General features: G+C 49.2%; 11 protein-coding genes across 11 annotated transcripts; 6 read left to right on the top strand and 5 right to left on the bottom strand.

Moving 5' to 3' along the window:
• Positions 1–20: 20 nt before the first annotated feature.
• On the top strand, positions 21–813 carry BDV27DRAFT_166753 (lytic polysaccharide monooxygenase auxiliary activity family 9 protein; the record flags this gene model as incomplete). The annotated part of the gene is made up of 1 exon (XM_032074273.1): positions 21–813. The coding sequence occupies one exon, from the start codon at positions 21–23 to the stop codon at positions 693–695; it is 675 nt and encodes a 224-aa protein (XP_031924676.1). The 3' UTR covers positions 696–813.
• Positions 814–941: 128 nt separating this feature from the next.
• BDV27DRAFT_132759 (uncharacterized protein) lies at positions 942–1,902 on the bottom strand. Its single transcript, XM_032067951.1, has 2 exons — positions 1,202–1,902; positions 942–1,122 (listed from the first exon to the last, which is right to left on the bottom strand). The coding sequence occupies exons 1-2, from the start codon at positions 1,686–1,688 to the stop codon at positions 1,088–1,090; spliced, it is 522 nt and encodes a 173-aa protein (XP_031924677.1). The 5' UTR covers positions 1,689–1,902; the 3' UTR covers positions 942–1,087.
• A 313-nt stretch (positions 1,903–2,215) lies between these two features.
• On the bottom strand, positions 2,216–3,309 carry BDV27DRAFT_132762 (uncharacterized protein; the record flags this gene model as incomplete). The annotated part of the gene is made up of 3 exons (XM_032067952.1): positions 3,128–3,309; positions 2,971–3,050; positions 2,216–2,873 (listed from the first exon to the last, which is right to left on the bottom strand). Coding segments are annotated over exons 1-3 (748 nt in total), but the record flags the coding sequence as incomplete, so codon positions are not given.
• Positions 3,310–3,587: 278 nt separating this feature from the next.
• Positions 3,588–5,683, bottom strand: BDV27DRAFT_26714 (DNA-directed DNA polymerase delta subunit POL31). The gene is made up of 5 exons (XM_032076168.1): positions 5,557–5,683; positions 5,299–5,482; positions 5,042–5,173; positions 4,022–4,988; positions 3,588–3,965 (listed from the first exon to the last, which is right to left on the bottom strand). The coding sequence occupies exons 1-5, from the start codon at positions 5,598–5,600 to the stop codon at positions 3,667–3,669; spliced, it is 1,626 nt and encodes a 541-aa protein (XP_031924679.1). The 5' UTR covers positions 5,601–5,683; the 3' UTR covers positions 3,588–3,666.
• Positions 5,684–6,667: 984 nt separating this feature from the next.
• Positions 6,668–7,679, top strand: BDV27DRAFT_132767 (uncharacterized protein). The gene has a single exon (XM_032067953.1). It carries the CDS (start codon positions 6,835–6,837, stop codon positions 7,177–7,179), a length of 345 nt encoding a protein of 114 aa, XP_031924680.1. The 5' UTR covers positions 6,668–6,834; the 3' UTR covers positions 7,180–7,679.
• Positions 7,680–7,828: 149 nt separating this feature from the next.
• BDV27DRAFT_26814 (NAD(P)H-dependent flavin oxidoreductase) lies at positions 7,829–9,176 on the top strand. The gene is made up of 2 exons (XM_032076172.1): positions 7,829–7,920; positions 7,990–9,176. The coding sequence occupies exon 2, from the start codon at positions 8,066–8,068 to the stop codon at positions 9,110–9,112; it is 1,047 nt and encodes a 348-aa protein (XP_031924681.1). The 5' UTR covers positions 7,829–7,920; positions 7,990–8,065; the 3' UTR covers positions 9,113–9,176.
• Positions 9,177–9,505: 329 nt separating this feature from the next.
• BDV27DRAFT_26756 (taxilin) lies at positions 9,506–11,336 on the bottom strand. Its single transcript, XM_032076171.1, has 5 exons — positions 11,050–11,336; positions 10,680–10,954; positions 10,471–10,619; positions 10,172–10,415; positions 9,506–10,104 (listed from the first exon to the last, which is right to left on the bottom strand). The coding sequence occupies exons 1-5, from the start codon at positions 11,186–11,188 to the stop codon at positions 9,598–9,600; spliced, it is 1,314 nt and encodes a 437-aa protein (XP_031924682.1). The 5' UTR covers positions 11,189–11,336; the 3' UTR covers positions 9,506–9,597.
• A 443-nt stretch (positions 11,337–11,779) lies between these two features.
• cym1 (pitrilysin family metalloprotease cym1) lies at positions 11,780–15,392 on the top strand. The gene is made up of 2 exons (XM_032076169.1): positions 11,780–12,483; positions 12,584–15,392. Exons 1-2 carry the CDS (start codon positions 12,104–12,106, stop codon positions 15,354–15,356), a joined length of 3,153 nt encoding a protein of 1,050 aa, XP_031924683.1. The 5' UTR covers positions 11,780–12,103; the 3' UTR covers positions 15,357–15,392.
• Positions 15,393–16,077: 685 nt separating this feature from the next.
• Positions 16,078–18,787, top strand: BDV27DRAFT_26724 (Zn(II)2Cys6 transcription factor). The gene is made up of 9 exons (XM_032076170.1): positions 16,078–16,364; positions 16,424–16,443; positions 16,500–16,583; positions 16,640–16,950; positions 17,007–17,442; positions 17,490–17,799; positions 17,855–18,069; positions 18,121–18,184; positions 18,240–18,787. Exons 1-9 carry the CDS (start codon positions 16,313–16,315, stop codon positions 18,680–18,682), a joined length of 1,935 nt encoding a protein of 644 aa, XP_031924684.1. The 5' UTR covers positions 16,078–16,312; the 3' UTR covers positions 18,683–18,787.
• Positions 18,788–18,804: 17 nt separating this feature from the next.
• BDV27DRAFT_132775 (uncharacterized protein) lies at positions 18,805–20,599 on the bottom strand. The gene is made up of 2 exons (XM_032067954.1): positions 19,332–20,599; positions 18,805–19,270 (listed from the first exon to the last, which is right to left on the bottom strand). The coding sequence occupies exons 1-2, from the start codon at positions 20,406–20,408 to the stop codon at positions 19,016–19,018; spliced, it is 1,332 nt and encodes a 443-aa protein (XP_031924685.1). The 5' UTR covers positions 20,409–20,599; the 3' UTR covers positions 18,805–19,015.
• Positions 20,600–20,762: 163 nt separating this feature from the next.
• BDV27DRAFT_160536 (protein N-lysine methyltransferase family protein) lies at positions 20,763–21,916 on the top strand (the record flags this gene model as incomplete). The annotated part of the gene is made up of 2 exons (XM_032073051.1): positions 20,763–21,250; positions 21,304–21,916. 2 exons carry the CDS (start codon positions 20,763–20,765, stop codon positions 21,914–21,916), a joined length of 1,101 nt encoding a protein of 366 aa, XP_031924686.1.
• Between the last annotated feature and the right edge of the window lie 34 nt (positions 21,917–21,950).

A 21,950-nucleotide genomic window follows, 5' to 3' on the forward strand; every position in this document is an offset into this window, starting at 1 on the left:
GAATTCGCAAACATATTGTTATGGAGGCTAACACATACAAAAGTTATGGCGGATACCTTGTCGACAAGTACTCCTACTCGGATAACCCCCCAGAGACTATTGGCTGGTCCACCACTGCCACCGATCTCGGATTCGTGGACGGCACTGGATACCAGTCCCCCGATATCATCTGCCATAAGGAGGGAAAGCCAGGTGCTTTGTCTGCTGAAGTTGCTGCTGGTGGCGAAATTGAACTGCAGTGGACCGAGTGGCCTGAGAGCCACCACGGCCCTGTTCTCAATTACCTCGCCCCCTGCGGCGGCGACTGCTCCGCGGTAGACAAGGCCAGCCTCGAGTTCTTCAAGATTGAGGCCCAGGGCTTGATTGACGGCAGCAGCCCTCCGGGCCATTGGGCTACCGATGACTTGATCAGCAACAACAACAGCTGGACCGTGACCATCCCGGCCTCCGTTCAAGAGGGTAACTATGTTCTCCGCCACGAGATCATCGGCCTTCACTCTGCCGGTCAGAAGGATGGTGCTCAGAACTACCCCCAGTGCATCAATATCAAGGTCACTGGCGGCGGAGATGCCACCCCGGCAGGTACCGCCGGCGAGGCCCTCTACAAGGACACTGACCCTGGTATTCTGTTCGACATCTACAGTGACCTCAGCGATGGCTACCCCATCCCTGGCCCTGAGGTTTTCAGCGCTTAATTCGGAGCTTTGAGTCCGATGTCAGTGGGTAGTTTGGGGGGTGGGAATGCCTTGTGGGGAAGTATGTAGAGGACTTTCTCCTCTATCCTACCTGACAATCTATTAGCGGTGGTTATGTATGCTGTCCATAGTTTTATTACTCTTCGAATGTGAATATTGGTTACTTCCCTTCGCATTGAATGGGCTCGAGATAATAGCTTAAATACTAACAAGAGAAAGAAAAGTAAAAGTTAAAAAAAAAAAAAAAGAAAGAAAGAAAGAAAGAAAGAAAGAAAGAAAGAAAGAAAGAAAGACAAACGGTATGCGCATCTTACTGAATAAGATAATCATATCAGGGTATACATCAGTCCAAACCTATACTTCAAATTCGGCACCATCTCCCAAATGGAACGTTATAGCGCTGTCGAACTTTGTGAAGCACTCAGCACTAACAATCCACGTTCTATCAGTCAATATAAGAGCACATAAGGAAGGACCTAAGGACATATGGTCCCAGTACTACTAACCTCGATGATCAAGTTCAACATCCGTATCCAGTCCATCATCCATAGTCGACAGCTCTTCGACCACGCCCCATTTCTCCTCCCATTCTCTTAGCAAGACCAGTTCCTCCGGCGGTATCACCGCATTCTGGCCCAATTCCTCCTTCATCCTCTGCACCAACTCAGCAACCTCAGCCCGGGACTTCTCCGTCGAACAAACAACAGTTATTGAGTATGCGCTCGCGCTCATGCTGACAATGCTGTACACCCCATCTCTGACATGATTACCGATAGCAATTGTGATCTTATCAATCGAAGCTGGTAAGCTGATGCTGATGTTCCGGAAATCCGAACGGTCGTGTACATTGAACCACGTTGCGTGGATGGCCGGTGGACCGGAGAAGGTATCTGACTGTGTTGCCTGGTTGGTTTCGCCCGGGTCCGGGGCTTGGTATTTTTCGGCTACAATGGGTGCTTTGCGCCTGGAACGCCATCGTGTTAGGTATCTCATGGTGGGAATGTTCTGTGTTGAATGAATGGGATTGCTTAGAAAGACCGGGATGTTTGGAAAAAAAGGGGGGGCCAAAACGAATCCTTTATGAGAGGGGGAGGAGGATCAGCTTAGTGGTATGAGCAGTAGCAGACATAAGCTGCCTTGTACTATAAAAGACGACCATTAGTTGGGAGTTTTATTATCAGGTCACGTCAGTGCAGGAGGATTCATATTTAGCCGGGGGGGGGGGGGGGGGGGGGGGGGGGGGGGGGGGGGGGGGGGGGGGGGGGGGGGGGGGGGGGGGGGGGGGGGGTGATCAGACACCATGTGAGGTTCCAAACCCTAGACCAGAGATGCTTCAATTCCTGTACAAATGCCAACTACGTAGTATTCCAGGTACCAATGCGAGTCATGGTTCGTTTCATTGGATCGGACCATGGATATCCACTTTCTCTCCCCCTACTTGACGCTAAAAACGGGATACGATTTAATATATCAATCAATCCATCATCAAATCAAACCACGTTGATCCAGAAGTACAGGACAAAAGAATCACACTACGGACGCCGACTTACTATACTCCAACTCAACATAACCCTCAACCCCCGCCCTCTCCAGACCCTGATCCACAGTCTTCCGACTCAAATCCATCCTCCTGAGCTCAAATTCCCCAAAATAGTTCGCCTCCTCCGACACCTTCCGAAACCCCGCGCCCTCAAACAAGCCCAAACTGCGCCCATTCCCCTGCCCAATCTTAACACTAAGACACGAGAACCTCCACCCACTACTACTAACGCCAGCCTCCTCCCCTAGAGCCTTGGCAGCAGCCGGATCCCCTCTCACAAACTCCTCCAAAATCTCCGCTTCATGATCAGCGATGTATCGCAGAAAAGCGAGCAGCGTGGCCTTCCCGTACCCCTTCCGCTGATTGCTCTTCTCAGCGATCATGAGCTCAATCTCGCCGATGATCTGGGGCTCCGCGTTCCCTTCCTCGCCGTCGTCAACCCGGAGGAAGAGATTCACGTCCCCGATCATCCGCTCGGAGCTGTCATCTTCATCGCGGAGTGGGGAGCCCCCCGTTCCTGTGGGGGAGGGCTGGCACACAATGAAGGTTAGTTTGTCCGGATCTTGGCGCCAGCTTTCTTGCATGGCGTATTCTTCTTCTAGAGAGAGTGGTTCTGAGGCTGTTGCTTCTTGGATTTCCTGGTGTTTGGTTGGCATTAGTTTTGGTAGGTTTTCCTTTCTTATCCTTTGGTATGAGGGGATTGCATCTAAGGAGAACATGGAAGGTAAAACATACCTCATCTTTCATCCATTCATGGTAGCGGGGGACGTGCCATTTGGAATAGGGCACTAAAAGCACCGTAGATGTCGAAATAGCTATACTGATCTGTTAGAGTACGTAACTTGGTGATTGTGGGTGGTGTAATTGATAGGGAAGATGGAAGCGGGCGTACCAGCTTTGGCATTTAACAACATTTTTTAGCCGTGTCTAGTTTTATATGTTCGAGGTACAACGTCTATATTACAGTAGATTTGTGGGGTGATCCGTAGAATTGGTCTAGATTGTATATTTCGTGGGGCGGGTTTTGGAAGATCAGATCCAGCGCCCAAAGTGGGAGAATTTAATTCCATTAATTGACCCTTTTTTTTTTTTTTTTTTTTTTTGATGCGCGAGTCTTGGCATTTGGGGCCACTTGAACATACTCTGATGCTTTTCTTGTTCGCTCCCCTTTGCTGGATCGTATCCGAAAGAATTTTTCGTCCTGGGAATGGGTGCTTTTTTGAGTAATTTATAAATTCAAAGCTAGAACTGCATGGAGTTCGGTTGGGGGTGGAAATGCTAATTGTAAACAGCCTAAAGAGCAGTCCTTTTCAGCATCAATATCACAGGTCCTCGTGTTCGATAGGTGAATACTTGTTTGGTCTATATTATAGCTATGTCATATTCTTGTGGGTATCTCATAAACCATCGATACCTAGTTTCACATATAAATCATTGCTTTTCCTGCTGCCCCGCGTACGTGCCAAATTTGACGACTTCTACCTCCAGCGTCTCGATATCAACCAGTACCAGCTCACCGGTTTCCTTGAACGTAGGAATGGATAACAGACGGACTCGTGGGCCAGATGTGTTATCATCCGTGCCGGTCATTTCGGTGTCAGTTCCATTCAGCTTCAGGGGAGCGTCGCCTTCTATCACCGCGGTCTTGAATTGTGGCTGGTTACCAGCGAAGAAGATATGCGGACACGCCTCCATCACGAAAGGATCATGTGTTTGGAATGGATAGGACCCTTTGATCGATTAGTAACTTCGTTCCAAGAGACTGTCGTGGGAAAAGAGAACTCACAGATCGTATCCGGTGCGGTGGGGACGCCACACCTCCAACGCAACATGGCCTCCATGATTTTAACCCTGGCCTCGGCATCCCCATTAGCATCAACAGCACCACTCGAATTCGCAAAATCTAGATAGCGAAGGATGTCGTCGACATTCTGGCCGCTCGAACCCCACAGGCGCCATCCCTCTATGTCACCTTCCCATGGGTTCGTTACGCTATCGAACCATCCAGGCTCTGGAATTTCTCCCGCAGATGTGGTGGGGTTAGAGCAATATGCCCTAGATCGCGGGAACATAGCTCGGTGGATACCCTGCTGAGGCAGTGAGAAATTGGCTGGGTCGCTTGCGCCTGCCATAAGGGTAACAGGTATACTGGGTAGAATCTCGGCGAGGAAGTTATCGAACTGGGTAATTGGAGAAGCATTGTACGCAGAGGCATCATAGCCATATTTCTTTGGTCCACTTTTCTTTTTTGAAGTAGCTGCATCTTCGGTAGGGTCGGTCGTCATGCTTGCACCGAGAGAATTTCCCGCAATCACAAGCCTCGTAATTGCAGACGCTTCCGGGGGTGCACTCCCATCATTTACTGGTAATTGGGAACCTGTATAGCCAAGGAGATAGTCTGTTAAGAGCTCCAGAGATAGTGTATCGCCCGATGTTCCCGTTATCCCAAGACCGCTTACAAAAGCAATCTTGCTTTTGCCGGTTCCTTTCTGGGAAGACTGCTTTTCATCCCTCTCCCACCGACGGGGTTGACGAGCCAGATCAGGTACCTTTACATCGATAACCTCAAAGTCTCCATTCGAGTTCTCAGTCCCGAGCACGGCAACTATAGCTCCTGTAGCCAATTGGGTCGATCTAAGCATGTTCCCAGTCAACCGCAGGCGACCGGACTCATCTTCCAGCATGATTTGTGTTAATTCGGGGTGGGCAGGATCAAGATAAGTCGGACGAGGGGGAGGGGCTAATGTAAAGTTCTGCCACAGCATTAGCAGGTACAAGTGTACGGGAATGAACACTGTCGACTTGCCTCTTTCGTCAGGTCATCCAAAATGTTGGGCTTCAATGGCAAGTCCATGTAGATTGTGCCTGCAACCCAGCAAAGCTCTCCTTGCCTTACATCGAGCACTCTTTCCACGCGACGAGCATGCTCCCCGGCAATCTGTTTAGCAATCCAAACGTGTTAGCATACATTCGACAGAGACTGTCCTACATGCTCGGTCCATGTGGTGTGATTGCGCACAAGATACGCCCCATGCCATCGGAAACCCAGCGGGCAATTCTTACACTGAATCCTTCCCATGTCTCTACCGCAATTTCCTCCACTGCCGGTTTTAACTTGGCAAGTCGCAAGAAGTACATATCGCCATATTGTTGTTGATAGTGTCTTTCCTGACCAGAAGGCAATTGAAAGGTATGGAGAGGGTTATAACTGGAGGTGGAACGATAGATGGGTGCATGTTCTTCGTCGCTGCGATTAAGAGGAGAATGATTGTCAGTCACTGATTGACCATACAGCTGGGCGCGCAGGATGGGTGGGCACACCTTGGAGGGCGCAGAAATGGGTTTTCTGTACTGCCGGAAGCCATCTTGTGAAGTTGCTCCTTCGTAGCAGGAAGGCCGGAATCGTTTAATAGAGAATTATATGCCAACCCGAAAAAAGTAAGATGTGTTTGTTGTTGTGAACGGTGAGTGCTATTTTGCTCTGTCTCGGAGTCGCAAATGAAGTTCAACGCGAATCACGCGTCTTTTGGCGTTCCGCGGGCTGCGTAATTACAGTACCGCTTTGGGCCAAGGCCGTTGGAGCGCTTTTTAAGCTATTTAACATGAAATCTCATAGATTTTACTCCGTACCAATCATTCAATTGATATGTAAAGCAACAATATGTTAATTAAGTAGAAAGAGCATGCCTCTACCGGATTGAAGCAGCGCAAGCAAAAGACCAACCAGCACCAAATAATTTATTGGTCTACATCGACTCGGATCCGACATCCTAGAATGATGGACTAGCAATGGATTGAATTAACGTTGATCGTTCCAGACTATTTCGAACAAAGTGGATGCTTCGAATTCCTAAATCGGGAAGAAAGACCGTTTGAAGCTTCAGTTTTTGGCCTTGACAGTGAGCCCCAGCGCCGATATGCTGCAACCTGAGAAGGGATACGAACTTTGGACTGGCCAAGGGGGATGGCGGAAACTGTAAAACATAGAGAGATACCTTCATGAGCTTTGAACACTCAACTGTCTTAATTTGGACTTCTGTTCTGGACATGAAACGTGCGCGTTATGTACTGCCAGAATCACTAAAATATGCCCATGTCCGTGATAACTGTCGTGCAGAACCCGAGAGATGAGGTGGAACAACATGCAATTTCAAGTAGACTGTAATAGGTAAGTTGTCACAGGAACAATTTACAGTTGCAAGGGATGGGCTCAAGCCGCAGGGGACACGCTGCTGTCCATTCCACAGGCCACATTCCTTCATCAACTTTGATTCACTTTTCGATCGGTCATTTCCTTAAGGTTGTTGACATACTGCAATACTCACTTGATTGGCCATGTTCTTTCCTTCTCCTTTCCTGAGAGTATTCTGGAATTGGAGGCAGGAACATGGCAGGGAATGGAAGGGGCATCTTTCCCAAGTATAATATGCCTCTTTTATCTAGGCCGCAAATGACTTACCTCTTAATATCCCAAGTGCCTCTTATTAACTCTACTATCTTCAGTGGTTGAATTGTTGTGGATTCTAGGGGCTTTCTAGGCCGCCTCAAAAAGGGTCAAATATATCACCAGCAGTGTTGCATATACCCATTTCTCCGAATATGAGGGTATCACGTACATTCGGCAGTCTTATAGGCAGTTTTATGGTTCTCAGCATGTTGCCATATATCCTTGCGGCATCATTCCAGTTGGATGCCTTAGTGAGCAGCCTGCCATACCGTTTGTTTCAGCGAAGCCTACCAGGGTCGCTCGGAACTGCCCCCGAAGGAGCAGTAGGCTATCAGCCGCCACCCGGACCTGTTGTCAATAATGCTCAGCCGACAGAGACCAGGCCAGTGGTGGATACGACAGCGACAGTGGCAAGCACAACGGCCACTCAAAGTCTATCGCGCGAGTCGAAACAAGAGGCAGCTGAACTTAACGGCGCACCACCTGTGACAGCGTGAGTTTCCGTGTGCGCAGTATCATCGAATTATGCAGTTCACTGATTTCAAGATCTGAAGTAACCCGCGAGACAATGTTGCCATCCTGACTGGAACCGCAACAAAGACACAGGCGATGATGGAGAGGACACAGGCGGCAACAGCTGGCCGAGATGTTGGCTTAACCCCAGCCAGCCTAGTCCTTTCAGTTGTCCTAACCGTATTGCAACTCTAAGGGAGGTCTTGCTCTAGCTGGTAGCTTATCTTCTATCTTGTCTTCCGTCTAATGGCGTTATACTCCTAAGACCTTTGTTCCTGTCTTTTGACTTATTACCGAACACTCTATTCTTCAGTGACTTTCAATCCTGGAGCCAAGCTCGGAAATGGCATCGGCGATCGTCCAAGTCAATTGGTCTTATGAAGAAATGTATAAAGCTCGTGGGAAGATATCATAGACTTCTGACTGTAAAGAAAAGAAAGTTTATGAAATCTTATACAGCGGCGTATGATGAGCATAACTAACAGTACGTAGGGTCAGATGTGGTGAGAGAGAGGGTAATGGAGCAACGAGAGAGCCGAAGCCTCGGTTCGGTTGGCGATCATCAGCTTTAAGGGCTCCGCTTCCCCGCATTCGTGCAGCAGACCCCAAGCTGTTCAAATCTCATATCTCTCCTAAATAATGCCCCTACATTACCCCATTGGCCATTGCTGGCACGAAGACCATCTGCCAGACTTCTAGCAGCCGCGGCTCAAGAGTACCGGACGGTAAGAGATGCCAACAGTGACTTCAGACTGTTATTCTTAAAAACCCCTGTACTTGACTGACGAATATAGCATCTCGATACCTTTGTACCTTATTATACTCTACTCCTGGACAATACTATTATATCCGTTTACTCCAACTACTACAATGTCTCTTCAAACTCCCCTCTGCTCACTGCTCAAGATCCAGCACCCCGTCCTGCTGGCAGGAATGGCGCGTGCCTCTGGGGCCCCTCTAGCGGCCGCGGTTTCCAACGCAGGCGGTTTGGGAACAGTCGGCGGTCTGGGCTACACACCCGAGCAGCTTTCAGAGATGTTGACCGAACTCAAGGCTTCCCTACGGGACCCTTCTCTTCCCTTTGGCGTTGATCTGGCCCTACCTCAGGTTGGCGGAGGAGCCCGTGCTACAAACCACGACTACACCCACGGTCAGCTGGATCAGCTCATCGACGTTGTAATCTCCCATGGCGCCAAGCTCTTCGTCTCCGCAGTGGGTGTGCCCCCCGAGCGCGTCATCAAGAGACTACACGACGCCGGCATCTTGATCATGAACATGGTCGGAGCACCCAAGCACGCCGAGAAGGCACTCAAGCTGGGCGTGGACATCGTGTGCGCCCAGGGAGGTGAAGGAGGTGGCCATACAGGCGACATCCCCTTCTCCGTGCTCGTCCCGGCGGTCGTCGACGTGGCAAAGAAATACAAGAGCCCACTGACGGGTCAACCTGCCCTGGTCGTGGCTGCTGGTGGTATCAATGATGGACGCAGTTTGGCCGCGTCACTGATGCTGGGCGCTGTCGGTGTCTGGGTCGGAACGAGGTTCGTTGCCTCGGAGGAAAGTAGTGCTAGTCAGTTGCACAAGGAGGCGGTCGTTGGGGCCCAATTTGGAGAGACGAAGCGGACCCTGGTCGTTTCTGGTCGGCCGCTGCGTATGTTGCCCAACGATTATATCAAGGACTGGGAAAAACGACCAGAGGAAATCGCCCGGCTGACGGCTAAGGGAATTGTCCCTATTGAACATGATTTCAACAACGACAAGGAGGACATTGAGATTCCTTACCTGATGGGCGATGTCTCGGGTATTATCAAGCAGATTAAACCCGCCGGTGTGATCGTACAGGAGATGGTCCAGCAGGCCGTGGAGGTGCTGAGAACAGGAGGGTCATATATCAACGCAGGACCTGCTAGCAAGCTTTGAGTGGAATAGTATCTCAGATATGACGCTGCCCTGTTGGGTAACGTTGAGGTGGATTTCATAGTAACATAATGATAACGTTTAGACATTCATGTTTTCACATGTACATACAAGTACAGAACGAAGGGAACAAAACTTGAAAGATCATGCTTTACTGCCTTTCTAAAGCTAACTAGTAGCATGAGAGAGCAACGGCAAGCAACAATCCTCATGCAAGAAGCCCTATTGCCCCAAAATTTGCATACATTAGAGATGCGACACGGAACATAGCCCAGCACAACACAAGACAGCATGCCAGTGCGCATCTTTAGATGCCAATCCAGCTTCACAGGGCCAATTGCCGAATGTAAATTTAGTAATAGTACTCAGCCAGATTGGGACATTGCCAACATAGACAAAGAGAACCCTGACCATTCAAGGCCGGCAATAGGTCCAAGAAAACCATACTCGACAAAAAGCAGACAAAAAGCGGGAGAACAGGACAATCGTCAGTGACATCCATTGAGCACGGCCTTGTTCCCGTTGGCTCGGGCCTCCAAGAGGTTCGGTGGTGGCGGCGGTCCAAACACAGGCTTCTCAGGCTGCTGTGGTGGTATGTTGCGATCTCCGTTCATGTCCCGGTCCGTGCTGTCTTCGTACTCATCATCACTGATGCCTTCGTCATCTTCTTCATCTTCGTAGTCTTCGTCGTATTCACTTTCTGTTCCCTCGTCATCGCCGTCTAGATCGGCCGCAAGACCTTGTCCACGACCTTGAGCTTGCATTCGGCGGCAAAGTGCTTCGAGGTGATGACTCTTCTTCCGCCACTTCTCAAGTTCTTCGTGGTTTCTGGTGCGTTCCTCGGCCATCTCGAGTATATTGCGGTTCGTCTGATCGTGTTTACGGGTGAGGGTGAGATTTTCCTTTTCCAAGCGTTTGGTCTTTTTCGACATTTCTTCCATTTCTTTGCGAAAAGTCAGAAACAATTCGTTGCTGTTGTTCAACGTATCCTCCACCTGCGATATTATTATTACCAGTCGATCAAAACCAGAGTCGAATCGGGTCATCGATCTCGATCCATACCTGCTTGAACTTCTCCACGTAGATGTTGAGCTGGCTGCGTAACTCGGCCTCGGTATGTGAAAACGTAGAAACTTGTGAACTTAAAGCCCGGCAGCGGGCGGCCTCGTTCTCGGCAGCACGGCGTTGCTCTTCATACTTAGCAGTGAGGCTCTGTAGCTCCGCGTCCTTGCTGCGCAAGAGTGACTTGTAATGCACTTCTCGCGTTTCGAATTTCTCGCCAATGGTCTTGATTTTGACACGTAGTCTAAAGCACGAAACCCTCAGCAACATACATTGCCTTGCCGGATAACAGTACTTACGCTTCGTCCAGGTCAATGTCAACTTTCTCACTCCGAGGATTGCCCTTGGCAGCCATAACGTCTTGAATGTCATAGAGAAGGGAATCAAGACGCTCGTTCACGATCAATCGCGCCTTCTTTTCGGTATCCTCTAGCTTCTTGTTCTCATCCTGTGGAGCAAAGGCCATCAATTTTCCGCATCGGAATCATTGCAGGCAAGAGCAACCCACCTTGACTTTCTTATTTTCTTTCGTGAGCTCCCTGCACAGCTTCTCCAGTTTATCCTTCATGGTCACAGTCTTGTTCAGTTCCGATTTCCCCTTGTCTTGATCCTTCTGTAGTTGATCGGCCCGCTTCTTGCTTTTGGAATAGTCGCGGTCCAGCTTTTTCATGTCGGCCAACAGTTCGGTGTACTTCTTATGTACGGTTTCAAGGCGGGTCATTGGAGACTCGATATTGCTGAGGAGCTGGTTCAGGTCTCGTGTAGCTTTCTTAACTTCACGCTCTGTAGTCAGTTAGTACCTATCCTCCACACCCGAAAAAAACTAAGTCGACAAATATTTCATTTGCGGAACCAAACCCCGGAGGCAGATCACGCACCGATTTCCGCTTCTTGGTCTTTCTCGCCAGCAGCATCCTGCTCCAGCTGCGAGATTTTTGCGGCAAGGAGTTTGGAAGTCTCATTCGGATCGGCCACTTTCTTCCCTTTGTTCTTTTTCGACATGGCTGCAGATGACATTGTCGGCCGTTACCAAGTGGATAAGGCACGAGTAGGTTGTGCGGTTTTCGATCTCGTCAGCGGTGGTCGCGTGGCCAATCCACGAAATTGAAAAATGCGCAGACGGGACGGTGAGCGAAGCGGGCGTAACCAATCGGTGGCACTGGGGCAAACTCGCAACGTTCGTTGGCACTTCCCAATCCTACCCCGATAGGAAGGCTCTCGACGGTCTCGAGAGGGCGACGCTTTAGTCCAGGCCGAGCACTAGCGGAGAGAACCCTGGTAGCCTTTTGCCAGACTCGCAGAACTCGGAGGTAATGGATCACCAAGATCCTACGCAACCCAAGTTCTGCAGAGTCTCGGAAAAAACACGCGAGCGGAGGGCAAGCAGCAGTGTATGCTGTAAAAGTGCAGCAAGCAATCTTGCGGGGATCGACGAGGGAGCGGCAGGTCTTTCGAGGAATCTTTTGCCGGGGAAGAGAGGATCGAATGGAAGCCAGTGAGTGGTAAGAGGGGGTATGTTGCGCACTTGACCAGCACTAACCCCGATTCGAAAACTTCTCTTGGCAACCAATGATTAACATCAATCCATTTCAGTTCTCCAACCTCTCCAACTACCACGCTTTCATTTTCACCAATTGCTCAAAACCGATTACACACCACCGAACGGTCATTCAAATAGGTCTCTGGAGCATTAGAAGAGCGTCTACCGCCATTTCGTTGCGTGCCTGAGGTTTTACGCTTCCACCCGGTCCGTCCGGCTGACGTGTGAGTGGTTCTTCCGATTTATTGCCTTCGGTACCCTACAAACGGCAACGGACTTTCTTGCCGGGGTGAAGAACTATACCAAGGGTAGAGGGTACCTCAAGAAAACTCCGCGGCCCTATAAGTAGTATCTCTAGGCTGTTCTTGCCTTATTTGACATTGTGCAACGCGATGTTGCGTTCTTCTCTGGGGACAGGCAAAAGCCGAGTGCCTGTGTTGCGGCAGCCTACCTATGGACGCTGGCTAAGATCCAACAATCATTCACTTCGGTGGAATCAGTTTCGGAGAGCTGCGTCGACAGTAACTAACCTCGAGAGCTACCCTAACGTGGGAGAGCAACTCCATGGGTTCACTGTTCAAGAGAAAAAACACGTTCCAGAGCTACACCTCACTGCGGTCCGGTTAAAGCATGACAAAACAGATGCGGATTACCTCCATGTAGCAAGGGAAGACAAGAATAATGTGTTTGGAGTGGGATTCAAGACCAATCCTCCCGATGCGACGGGCGTTCCTCATATTTTGGAACATACTACGCTATGCGGTAGCGAAAAGTAAGAATTCCCTGGCTGAAGCTCATATAGAAAGGATGTCTTGAACAGACCTTTTCCCGCTTTCAAACAGATCATATGCTAATACGAAATACCTCAAAAGATATCCCGTCCGTGATCCCTTCTTTAAGATGCTCCCCCGGTCTCTTTCGAATTTCATGAATGCTTTCACCTCCGCCGACCATACCACTTACCCATTTGCAACAACGAATCAGCAAGACTTCCAAAACCTTCTATCGGTCTATCTGGATGCTACACTTCACCCACTGCTCAAGGAAGAAGATTTCAGACAGGAAGGATGGCGACTGGGGCCGGAAGATCCACGCGCTGGTGACGCTCGGGACGGAAAGCCGGAAGATGTCTTGTTCAAAGGCGTCGTGTATAACGAAATGAAGGGCCAAATTTCAGACGCAAATTATCTTTACTATATTAAGTATCGGGAGAGCATTTTTCCAGCGCTTAACAACTCTGGAGGAGATCCCCAGTACATCACTGACTTGACACACAAGCAATTGGTCGAATTTTCACAGCAAAACTATCACCCGAGTAACGCTAAATTCTTGACCTACGGTGATATGCCTCTCAGTGCTCATTTGAAGCAGATTGGTGATGTATTGGACGGTTTTGGAAAGGGAGAGGCCGACACCTCCGTCAAGCTCCCCATTGACCTTAGCCGCGGTCCTTTGAACGTAACTATTCCAGGGCCTATTGATACATTCGCCGACGCAGACAAACAATATAAGACTTCAACTTCTTGGTATCTTGGAGATACAAGCGAGGTTGTTGAAACGTTCTCGGCCGGCATCCTGTCCTCCTTGCTGCTAGATGGCTATGGCTCTCCGATGTACCGGGCATTGATCGAGAGCGGCTTGGGCTCGTCCTTCACTCCTAATACAGGTCTTGATACCTCTGGAAAAGTGCCCGTATTCTCTGTCGGCCTCACTGGCGTTGGCGAGGAGGATGCTCCAAAAGTCAAAGAAGCTATTCAGAGGGTCTATCAGGACAGTCTTTCTACTGGGTTCAGTGACGAGAAAGTTCAAGGCTTCCTCCACCAGCTAGAGCTCGCACTGAGACACAAAACAGCAAACTTCGGTATTGGTGTCATGGAGAAGACCATTTCCTCATGGTTCAACGGTGTAAACCCAATGAAGGAGCTCGCCTGGAATGATGTCATCAACGAGTTCAAGAAGAGATATCAGCAAGGAGGTTATCTTGAGTCATTGATGCAGAAGTACCTGATGAATGATCGTTGCCTGACATTTACCATGGTTGGTACACCTACATTTCATCAAGAATTAGACCAGCAGGAAATGGTTCGGAAGGAACAGAAGCTCAGTCAACTTGTTGAGCAACATGGATCTATGGAGAAAGCTATCTCTACTCTCCGGGAGCAGGAGCTGCAGTTACTCAAGACGCAAGAGGAGGCACAACATGCTGACCTTGGATGCTTACCTTCCCTGCGTGTTGAGGACATTTCGCGAGAGAAAGAGCACAAGCCGGTGCGGGAGTCGAAGGTCGACGACATCGATGTTGTCTGGCGTGAGGCCCCAACCAATGGCCTGACGTATTTCCAAGCATTGAATGCTTTCGAAGACCTTCCGGATGACCTTCGACTGCTCATGCCCTTGTTCAACGACTGCATCATGCGTTTGGGCACTGCGAATAAGACTATGGAACAGTGGGAAGACCTGATCAAGTTGAAGACCGGTGGGGTTTCATCATCCGCATTCCACACTTCGTCTCCAATTGAACTAGGCAAGTTTAATGAGGGGCTTCAGTTCTCTGGTTTCGCTCTGGATAAGAATATTCCCGACATGTTAGAAATTCTGACTACTCTTATAACGGAGACGGACTTTACTAGTGCCTATGCGCCAGCTATGATCCAGGAATTATTACGACTGACTACAAATGGCGCGCTGGATAGTGTTGCCGCATCAGGTCATCGCTTTGCCCTCAATGCTGCTGCTGCAGGTCTTTCTCGCAGCTTTTGGGTACAGGAGCAGCAGTCCGGTTTGGCACAGCTACAAGCCACTGCTAATCTCCTGCGCGATGCGGAGACTTCCCCCGAACGGCTGGCAGAATTGATTGAAAAACTTCGTTTGATCCAATCTTTCGCCATCTCCAAATCATCTAGTCTCCGTGTTCGCATGGTGTGTGAACCGAGTAGCGCACATCAAAACGAGGTCGTTCTGCAGAAATGGCTGGCTGGCTTGCCGCAGATCCGCTCACCTACATCTGTGAATGCCGGGTCAATGCAGCAAGTTTCTAGTAAAGCATTTTACGATATGCCTTACAAGGTTTACTACTCAGGGCTGGCTATGCAAACAGTTCCATTCGTTCACAAATCCAGCGCACCACTTAGTGTGCTCTCTCAACTCCTTACGCATAACTATCTTCACCCGGAGATTCGGGAGAAGGGAGGTGCGTATGGTGCAGCAGCCAGCAACGGTCCGGTCAAGGGTATTTTTGCCTTGACCAGCTACCGGGACCCGAACCCCCTCAATACTCTAAAGGTATTCCAGAACAGCGGCATCTTCGCCCGTGACCGTTCCTGGTCTGAGCGGGAATTAAATGAGGCCAAATTGGGTATTTTCCAAGGCCTGGACGCCCCAATGAGTGTTGATGAGGAAGGATCCAGATATTTCATGAGCGGCGTAACGCATGAAATGGATCAGCGCTGGAGAGAGCAGCTCCTCGATGTCACTGCGAGGGATGTTAATGAGGTTGCACAGACTTTCTTGGTGGACGGCTCTCAGCAATCGGTATGCCTGTTGGGCGAGAAAAAGGACTGGGCAGAGGGTTGGGACGTGCGGAAGCTTTCCATGAACGCTGGTGAAGCTGAAGCCTATCCCGAGGACGCCTCTACTACCGCCTAGATGCTGGGAGGTATCAACAGTTCATGATTTTCTTTTTTGGATGAGCACATGTATCATATATCCCTGTATTTTTATATGACCTTTGTGTTTATTATGTGTGTATATAGACTTCTGCTTTGTATTATACCTCCTATCCCCACTCGTCTTTTTTTCTCCCCCTTTCTGGTCAGTGCATATGTACTACCATGCACAACCAATACACCATGAACGCGCGTCTCCAGAGCAGAAACACCCTCTCCATTACCGGTCTTCATCTCCATGATCGGTAGATGGCTGTTTTTCCTGCCCTATTGATGGGCAGGAAAAGACAAAAATCAAGCGCAAGATCAACCAGAATGTGAACCTCATAACGGTACACTTCTGATCTCCGTTTTTCAGACCCTCCCTGGAAATCTCTGTCAGCTTACGCAGGGCGGACTAAAAACGTGAGAACATATCAGGCAGAGTATTACACACCTTGTGGACGAATGGCACCTGTTGGTATCTCCATTGAAAGTGAGGTGTGTGTTACCTGTTTCCGTGCCGTGGCATTGGAAGTTAAGCCGTATCAAAGTTAGAGTCGTGGTTGTAATAATTCAAGGAGAAAGGAACAATCTTTTCTGTTCCGTGGATGGCCGAGGTAACAGAAAAGATGGCCTTCCTTGTACTACATACATAAGAACGTGATACTTCCCGTGAGTGAGCGTAAGACCACGGCGATAATTTAATTATTCACTGATCAAAAACAAAATTAAAACAACTGACGAGTAACAACCCCCATGTATTGTTGTGGTGCCTCTCACGTGGTCATGTAGATCTCGTGGTCTACTGTTCGTTCCTTCTTTATCAGCGTCTAGTATTTTGGTTATCTCGGGCTTTACATTTCCATCCTAGATCATGGTCTCAGTGAACTCTATTCACAGGACTAGGTGCTAGAGAACGATGCAATACCATGCCATACCACTGTGCCCGTCATCATGAAGAAAAGCGATGCCATTGTGCTGGGCCCCAAGCCTACCAAAGCATGCGGTAGGTGGACTCTTATGTTGCATGCAAGCAACACTTGCCAAGATCCTAACAGTGTATAGTCAATTGCCGCAGGTTGAAGGTTAGGCGCTAGTGAGATACATTCGTCATGCGAACAATGTACTAACAGGCTTCAAGATGAAATGTGAGGTCGATGGGACTCCTCCATGTCGTCGATGTCGCCATGCAAACGCCGCTTGTGTGTTCAAACCTAGATCTAATGTTGGCGCTAATCCTCAGAGTGATGGCTGGGGTTGTATTATGCTTACTGATTCCAGGCTGCGGCTGCCCATGAGATTGTGTCATTATCGGAGGGTGGACAATGCACAACTTTATTGTCTCACTTGGCACAGTCTGACTCAACTGCAGGGTCCGTTCTCAACCGGCTGGATAGAATTGAGGCCATTCTAGGAATCCATAAGGGAAGATATGCCGTAGGGACGGTCAGTGTCGATTCGGATCAAGACGAAGAGACCAGCATGCCCAATTCAGAACTATCGAAAGCTGCCAGGCATCTCAGACTCATTACTCGCCCACCACAAGATAATAGTCTTTGGTCTTATTCCACAGTCAAGGGTCTATGGGAAACGTATGTTGCTTTATTATCCTCATTCTTCCGAATGGCGGAAGCTCATTGAAACATAGATTTCTCAACAATCTACCACTACTGCACTTTTTGAAGGACCAGAGAGCTTTTTCCTCCCCTTCGCCCCTGTTGCTTGCCTCCGTGCTCTACATATCTGCACTCCATAACCCAACCAAGGAACTTGCATCGTTGGCAGGTGAGTATTTTGTAGCCACATGTGATGCCATCACTGAGCTGGTTATCCCAATTCCCCTACCAAATGCCCTCGGTGGATTTAAATCAAATCCTGCAGGTCGGAATCATCTAAGCTGTAAAGATGAAGACAAGACGTTCCAAAACATCCTGGGCCTTATAATGGCTAGTCTCGTGTCCGAGGCCTACATTGAGACCACTGACAAGTGGATAGCAATTGCCTACCGACTCTTGCTGGACAGTTGCCCAACTGACTTGAATGATATGGCTCAAGACTGGTGCGGTCTACTGTCTGGAATTCAGGTAAAATCATAGTACCTGTGGTGCTTAGGCAGTGCTAATTACCTTAGGTGATTGATATCGAACATGCCTCCATGCATATGTGTCATCCTCTGCTACCTCGACAACCACCGACTCCATCTCTCCAACAACTAAACAGCCACGAGGGGGATGCATATCGAGGCCTAACACAGATTATGCACCAGGGACTCAGTCATTTCGTGGGACGGGGCCTACCTACTATATGGTCATTCGTTAGCTCGACTGGAATCGACGCCACAAGTCATGTCCGTACACCCTTCACAGATGAAGACTCTAGAGTTATTCGACTCTGGGCAAGGAGGCTAGATGACTGGCTTGTCCGATATAATGGGACATCCCGTAGGCACCGATTTGCTCGGCCTCCCGTGAAAGTGTGCTAACGTTGTTTCCGAAGAACCCTCTCCATCAGACCGCCAAGGAATTCTCATTCTTCTACAATACCACCTTCACAAACTATACGTGCTGTCGATCTATCACCCAGCCCGTGGATTTGACATGAGCTCCACAAACATTACTCCATCAGAAAGGCATGAATTGCTAGTATCAGCACGGACCGTGCTACGACTTCGCCAAGACGATGCCAGTATATGGTCTAACTGGGACCTCATAGTACGTACTACAGCGCAGTATTAGGCCGCCAATGAAGGCTAAGAGATACAGATGATAACATGGGCCGCAATGCTCCTCTTGCGGGGTGTGGAGGACGGTATGATATGCCAAGATGGTATGGAAGGCTTGTTCTTCTAAGCAAGATCTCTAAACATACTCATCTTTTCTAGATCTGAGTCTTATTCAAACACACATCAGCAGTCTAGCACGAAGTGATCCCTCAGTACCTAGCATTCATAGGGTGCTTGCAGATCGAATTCAGTCCAGCATGCAGAGCATGCACACCCCGCCTGATATGAACCATGAATTGTCTTTCCCGCCACCCAATTTGGATCATTCATGGACAATTTTCGATCAAGAGATAATGTCACTCGCAAACCCGTCGTGGCTTTTCGAAGGGCCTTCGGTCGGTTCGACCCAGGCTGAGCTCTCGCAGCATCCAGCAATGTCGTCAGCACGGTACACCGATGGTCTGACCACCACCAGTCCGAATAGCTTCGACCCCAACAAACAGTGGGGCTCCACAGAACAGCTGGCTGGTGTACGGATGTCAAGGTTTAATCCAACTTTCAGTCATGGCAAAGCAACGGGCAATGATCGCTATTTACTATGATTGAACTGTTTTATCAAGTACAACCGTTTGTTGAGAATAGACTGTGAACTATCTTTCTGTCTTTAGAAAAAGATCCCTCTCTTTCAAAGCTCAGGTTACTAACTACAATGTAAAAGCGCAAGAACCTAGTACGTTTCATTCATTTTTGATCGTATCGGGTATAGAAATGTCATTTCATCAGTCGTTATACTGTACAAAGCTATATGGCTGCCACATAGCACAAGATGTCACGGCACCTTGCTTTACCTGTACATGAGCTCTGGTGCCAAAGATCCACTCGACTTAGATGTCGGTGTGTCGAGTTCCTTACGTGGACTATTAGTTGCTGTCAGGTCAATGATTCGGAGGATCTTCTTTGTTGTTTCCTGCTGAGTTCGGCTGGCCTTCAGGCTCCAGGCCTTCACTTGCTGCCGGTGATGTCAGCGGTAGAGGCGGGAATGGTTCTGTCTGCGAAAAATCGCCAGACATTCTTCCGGTGGAGAGTTCACTTTCTCCTGCTGATTCGAGAGGAGTATTAACGGAAAGTTCAGGGAGAGCAGTCTCTGTAGAGACAGTTGGAGAGGGAAGTACAAGGGGTTGTGGAGTGGACTAGACGTTCGTCGTGTTAGCTTTCGTTGTTATAACGTGGAAGCGGGCTACACTCGCATACCTGGTCTCTCGCTTGACTCAGGCCGCGACTTGAAGCCAGCTGTCGCGCAGCAAGTCGTTTCCTTATGATCTCTGATTCTTCCTGGCGTTCTGCTTGTTCCTCTTCCTTGTGTAGGTCAACTATTGATGGAGCGGTGATATCCTGTGCGACATCAATATAAGAGTTTTGAGGGGATCGTAGTCGACTGCTTCGCTTCTTTCTCTTCTTTTTCGATTCTTTTGATGCCAAGCTAAATGAGCCTGATACAGACCTCATACTCGCAGGCTTATCACTGAACTGATCTTCCGACTCCAGACCAGTCCCTCGACGGCTGCCCAACGCCATAGCAAACTCATCATCTAACGGTACTGCATCTTCCTCCTCATCGCTAGGGATCAGATCACCGCGCGAACTCAAAGAATTTACAGTTTCTCGTGATGACTGGGTTGAACTGCGATACCTTCCGATTTTGCCAATGGAACTCGGTCCTTCATTCTCCTCCTCTGCCTCCATCAGAGGCTCGTCTTCATGCGCATGCATCCGCAGTCCGGTAGGATGCTCTTGCAGGTCAGCCACGGAGGGCTGATACCTTAAACCTCGGGCCCCGAACCTCCATGGGAAGCGCTCCAGGAAACCCAGAAACGACGAGCTTGGAATAACTGTCGGATCATTCCGATCATCTGGAACTAACACGCTACTTTTTCTCCTTGCCCGTCGCGTGCCATAACTCATCTTCCGTTGTCTGCGGGGCTGTTCAGAACTTCCACGCGTCAACCCACTGCCTGCTAATAAGCGATCAAGCTCATCAGTACCCCACCCCAGTAATCCGTCGTCGGCATCGTCATTGTCCCAATCATCATAGAAGTCAAAAATTGCCTCGGCGCGGCCCCTGCGCCGACGACGAAGCTGGTCTTCCCGGCTCGGGAGGCAAGGTGAGGCACATGCGTAAATGCAGTTCCCTATCGTCGCAAAGCATGGTAGGATGTAGTGATGGGAGAAGGTATACAGCCCTTCTTGGGCCGTCTCATTTGCAGTTTCGAGGTTATGAGATATTTGGTTGATGGTCTGGCGGACACGGGGGTCTCTGGGTCGCATCATCTTGGATAGTCGTTGATTCGTTGATAACCGTCACGCAACGGCTTTAGGTGCGGTGTGCACAAGTCACTACAACGTCACCTAAGAGGCCCCATTGAATTATCAGGATAGTCAGTGGGATCTTTCGCTGCCGCCTATGCCCGTCCGGAAACTTCTAAGATATCCCATTAAAAGTACGCGAGTCGAAGTGATCCTGGGGTCGAGATGAGGCCTGAGGAACGCAACCTCCGATCTTCACGATGTCATCGGTTCACCTTAGTCAGCCGACCACGTGCCTATCCAAAGATAGTACACAGAGCCTAGCCATCGATTTGCCCAACTAGTCTTAATCTTAATATAGATATATCTCCCTTCATCATGGTTTATTACACTCGTTTTCTCAAAACCCCAAGAATTCAGAAGCAGAAAGCGGGGTCTTTGTCTGTTTCCGCGCTTATCTGCATCACCACGGACTTAGGAGATGCGTTTCTAGCACAGGACGTGGATTTAGTCGTATCATTGAGTCTCAAGGATTCGGAAAAGGTTCTACATCAGGAGCCATTGAGTTGGAAAGCTGGCAAACGGGAACTTGCTATATTAATGGGACCTTTTCATCCACAGCTTTCCCAACATGCCATTGTTCTGAGTGTTGCTGCAGCTGATCGTCGAAAGCATCATTCGCCTTCTCCAGACAATCTACTAGGGAACCCCGGTGTTCCTCTAGTGATTTCTGGATGGAGCGCACCTTTTGGTGGGCCAGAGTCCTTGGTAGCTGAGAAACTTGTCGAAAGACGCTTTGGGCCGAAGGGTCATCTAGACCTCAGAATATGGGAAGAAACCGGAAATAGCATTGCCCGTCATATCTGGTGAGGCCTTTCCATTCCGATATTATACCCGTGGCTCTAAGACTAGAAACCAGGGATGCAGCCATTGCATCAGTAATCTATCTCCAGCAGATAGCTACCGGAGACTCAGAAATCACAGTACCACTACTTTCAAAACTACTACAGCTAGAACGCAGTGCCGCTCTTCGTGTCATCGAACTGGGATCAGGATGCGGTATCGTCGGGATAGCATTAGCGCAAATGCTTCCTCAATGTTCCGCCCTACTCACAGACCTACCAGAGGTCGAAGAGATAGTAACACAAAACATAGCAGTTGCCAAACCGACACCGTCCTCCAACCTTGAGTATCGAACCTTGGACTGGGACGAAGCGCTCCCAGAAGACCTTTGTAACGACTCTATCGACTTGGTCCTTGTATCAGACTGCACCTACAATGCAGACAGTTTACCTGCTCTAGTTTCGGTCCTGGACCGTCTCGTTCAGTCATCACCGGATGCTATCATTCTTGTGGCTTTGAAGAGACGACATGACAGTGAGACCGTTTTCTTTGACTTAATGCAGTCGTCAGGGCTCTCCAATCTGCATCATGACAGTATGCAATTGCCCTCGCAACATGACCAGTTTGACCAGATTGAATTATATTGTTATGGAAACAAGACAAGACACCCAAAGCCCATCGCGACATAAAAGGCCTCCCAGTTCATTAGCAATTCGCCTGACT

The sequence above is a fragment of the Aspergillus caelatus genome, assembly GCF_009193585.1.
Source record: "Aspergillus caelatus strain CBS 763.97 unplaced genomic scaffold BDV27scaffold_167, whole genome shotgun sequence".
In the NCBI taxonomy this organism is placed as follows: Eukaryota; Fungi; Ascomycota; class Eurotiomycetes; order Eurotiales; family Aspergillaceae; genus Aspergillus; species Aspergillus caelatus.